Raw genomic sequence first — 2,297 nt, forward strand, 5'->3', positions numbered from 1 at the left:
TGTCGAAAACATTTAACTTTGTAAAATTTTAACCGATTTTTATAAGTGATATCTCATTATAATGCTTTTAAATCTTGCTAATTGTCAAAGTTTTTTTTTCAAGCAAGGACAAAATATTTAAAAAAAAAACAGCCAACTATTCCAATATTTATTAAACTCTAATTTAGTGTTTTTTTTACATTTTTGAAGAGTTTATATCATGTTTTCAAGTTAGAATAATGTTTTTTAATCTTTCACACTTGGAAAGTGATCATCTCATTTCCATTAATAACACGCAAACTGATGTCCGTCTCTCTTCTCACGACGTCAAGGCTGCAGCTATAAATTGGATCCTTCTTCTTTTTTAACATAATTCAAACTGTCCTTGCTTTTAATTTTCAGTGTTTGACATTTTGTGTAGTTTTACTTTACAATCTTTTCAATCGCATTGGCTTTTCGTTAGTGAGCTAAAGCCTAGTATAAATCATATATTCATTGTCTTGACACTCATTATTATACACGACTAGCCTACACACATACACACACACTCTCTCTCTCGCTTTAAATATATGAATTAAATTTTTCAAAAATATATCTATATGGTATATATTATCCTTAAAAAAACGAAAAACCACAAAAATCGACAAGCAGTTTAACACAAAAAAACAAACGTAAATAAATATCGAGAGATACAAAAATTCCCTCTAACCAATGAAATATATGACCGCCAAATCAATGAAAGAGAACTAAACGAAACCCGAAATCGGACCCTGGACCATCCTGAAATATAAACCCAAAAAAAAAAGTGAAAAAAAAGACGAAAAAAGCAAAACGATATAAGGATTACATTGATTGCGATTAATGCAAAAACGAACAGCAGTGCAGAACGGATGAGAATTTTTTGTCGAATTCCATTTCCTCAACCATCTGTACAGGAGCCGGAGCAGCAGCAACAGCACTAAATTTCGAGGACCCGGATTCCGTTTTTGCGGTAAACGGCCAGAGGGTCCCATACACACACACACACACTCATACACACACACAACAAAGTTTCATTTCCAGTTAACCAATTACAAAATTCGCGTTTGAATTCAAGTGAGGGGCCGCCCCTTGGTTACGATCTTTGCGGCGCACCAGATCCAAATTTGGCAGCTTTTCAAACAAAAGAGAAAACAAAAAAAAAAAAAAAAAAAAAGAGAAAATATGGTTATCAATCTGAATCCTTCAACCTCCTCCTCCTCCTCCCCCTCCTCCTCATCCAATAGCCACACTACATCGAGTGGGAGTGGGAGTGGGAGCAGCGGCAGCACCAGCAGCAGCAGCGGCGGAAGCAACAATCTAATGGGAATCATAACTCATTCAGCATTTAATGGCATTATCTATTTACAAGTTTTGTGCGCTGGCGATGCGTTTGCCAAATGGATTACCGTTCAGGAGGCGATGGCATATTGCCCGAGCGGTGTGATAGCCTATACAAAATTGCAAATGAATTACATCTATGGAGTGCCCATGGAGTGGCTATTTCACACCGATTGACAATCGTCTTGGTCCTTCAAGGAGAGAATATCTAATTTTTCGGACTGGACTGGGGCGAATTACCAACTGCAATTGAGTACAAACAAGGACATTTTTAGAGAGCAAACTAACAGAAATTCACAATATATACACACACACACACACACACACCACACATACACACACCACACATACACTCACACACGCATCTATTTGATAAGTCCCCCTCATGATAAACATCTGCCCAACAATTCACACATTTTATTTACAAAATTTCTAGTTCGAGTGTTCCAAAAAAAAAAAATCCTAAGCCACAAAAAAAAAAGAAAAAAACATAAGAAATCCTTGCCAAAAAAACTGTAAAAAATTGACAACAAAATGTTTGATGATTGTATGATGAAATAAAATCTTTTTTAATGTTGAACTATAAGTAAATTTTTTATTCCATTTTCATATACATACGCATGGTGTATACAGAGGGCAATGTTCGTATGTAATTCAATAAATTAGGCAACAATTTAATCCAATTTTACCAACTTAAATTAAACATCCCATACAAATGCAAAATAAAATTGAAAATCCATGCAAAACTTCTATTGCTGCTCTTTCCTTCTAACTATGCAATGTGCTTTCAAGGATATGCGAGGGAGACTTGAGCATTTTCTGTCAATTCGACTATTAATTTCGACTTACATAAGTAAATGAAAAGTAGGTGAAGCAGGAGGAATATTAAAATGATACTGACATTGGTAGAACAGAAACATCATTTGGACAAAGTATATTTATATTTCTATTTCAAAACA

General features: G+C 34.8%; 1 protein-coding gene across 1 annotated transcript; it reads left to right on the forward strand.

The window, feature by feature from the left end:
• Window positions 1-608: 608 nt before the first annotated feature.
• On the forward strand, window positions 609-1,924 carry LOC6644498. The gene has a single exon (XM_023177001.2). It carries the CDS (start codon window positions 1,183-1,185, stop codon window positions 1,513-1,515), a length of 333 nt encoding a protein of 110 aa, XP_023032769.1. The 5' UTR covers window positions 609-1,182; the 3' UTR covers window positions 1,516-1,924.
• Window positions 1,925-2,297: the final 373 nt, after the last annotated feature.

Source organism: Drosophila willistoni (genome assembly GCF_018902025.1).
Source record: "Drosophila willistoni isolate 14030-0811.24 chromosome XL unlocalized genomic scaffold, UCI_dwil_1.1 Seg142, whole genome shotgun sequence".
NCBI classification, from domain to species: Eukaryota; Metazoa; Arthropoda; class Insecta; order Diptera; family Drosophilidae; genus Drosophila; species Drosophila willistoni.

Excerpts from the sequence above, each read along its gene's own strand:
- LOC6644498 (XM_023177001.2), top strand. The coding sequence starts at position 1,183 with ATGGTTATCAATCTGAATCCTTCAACCTCCTCCTCCTCCTCCCCCTCC.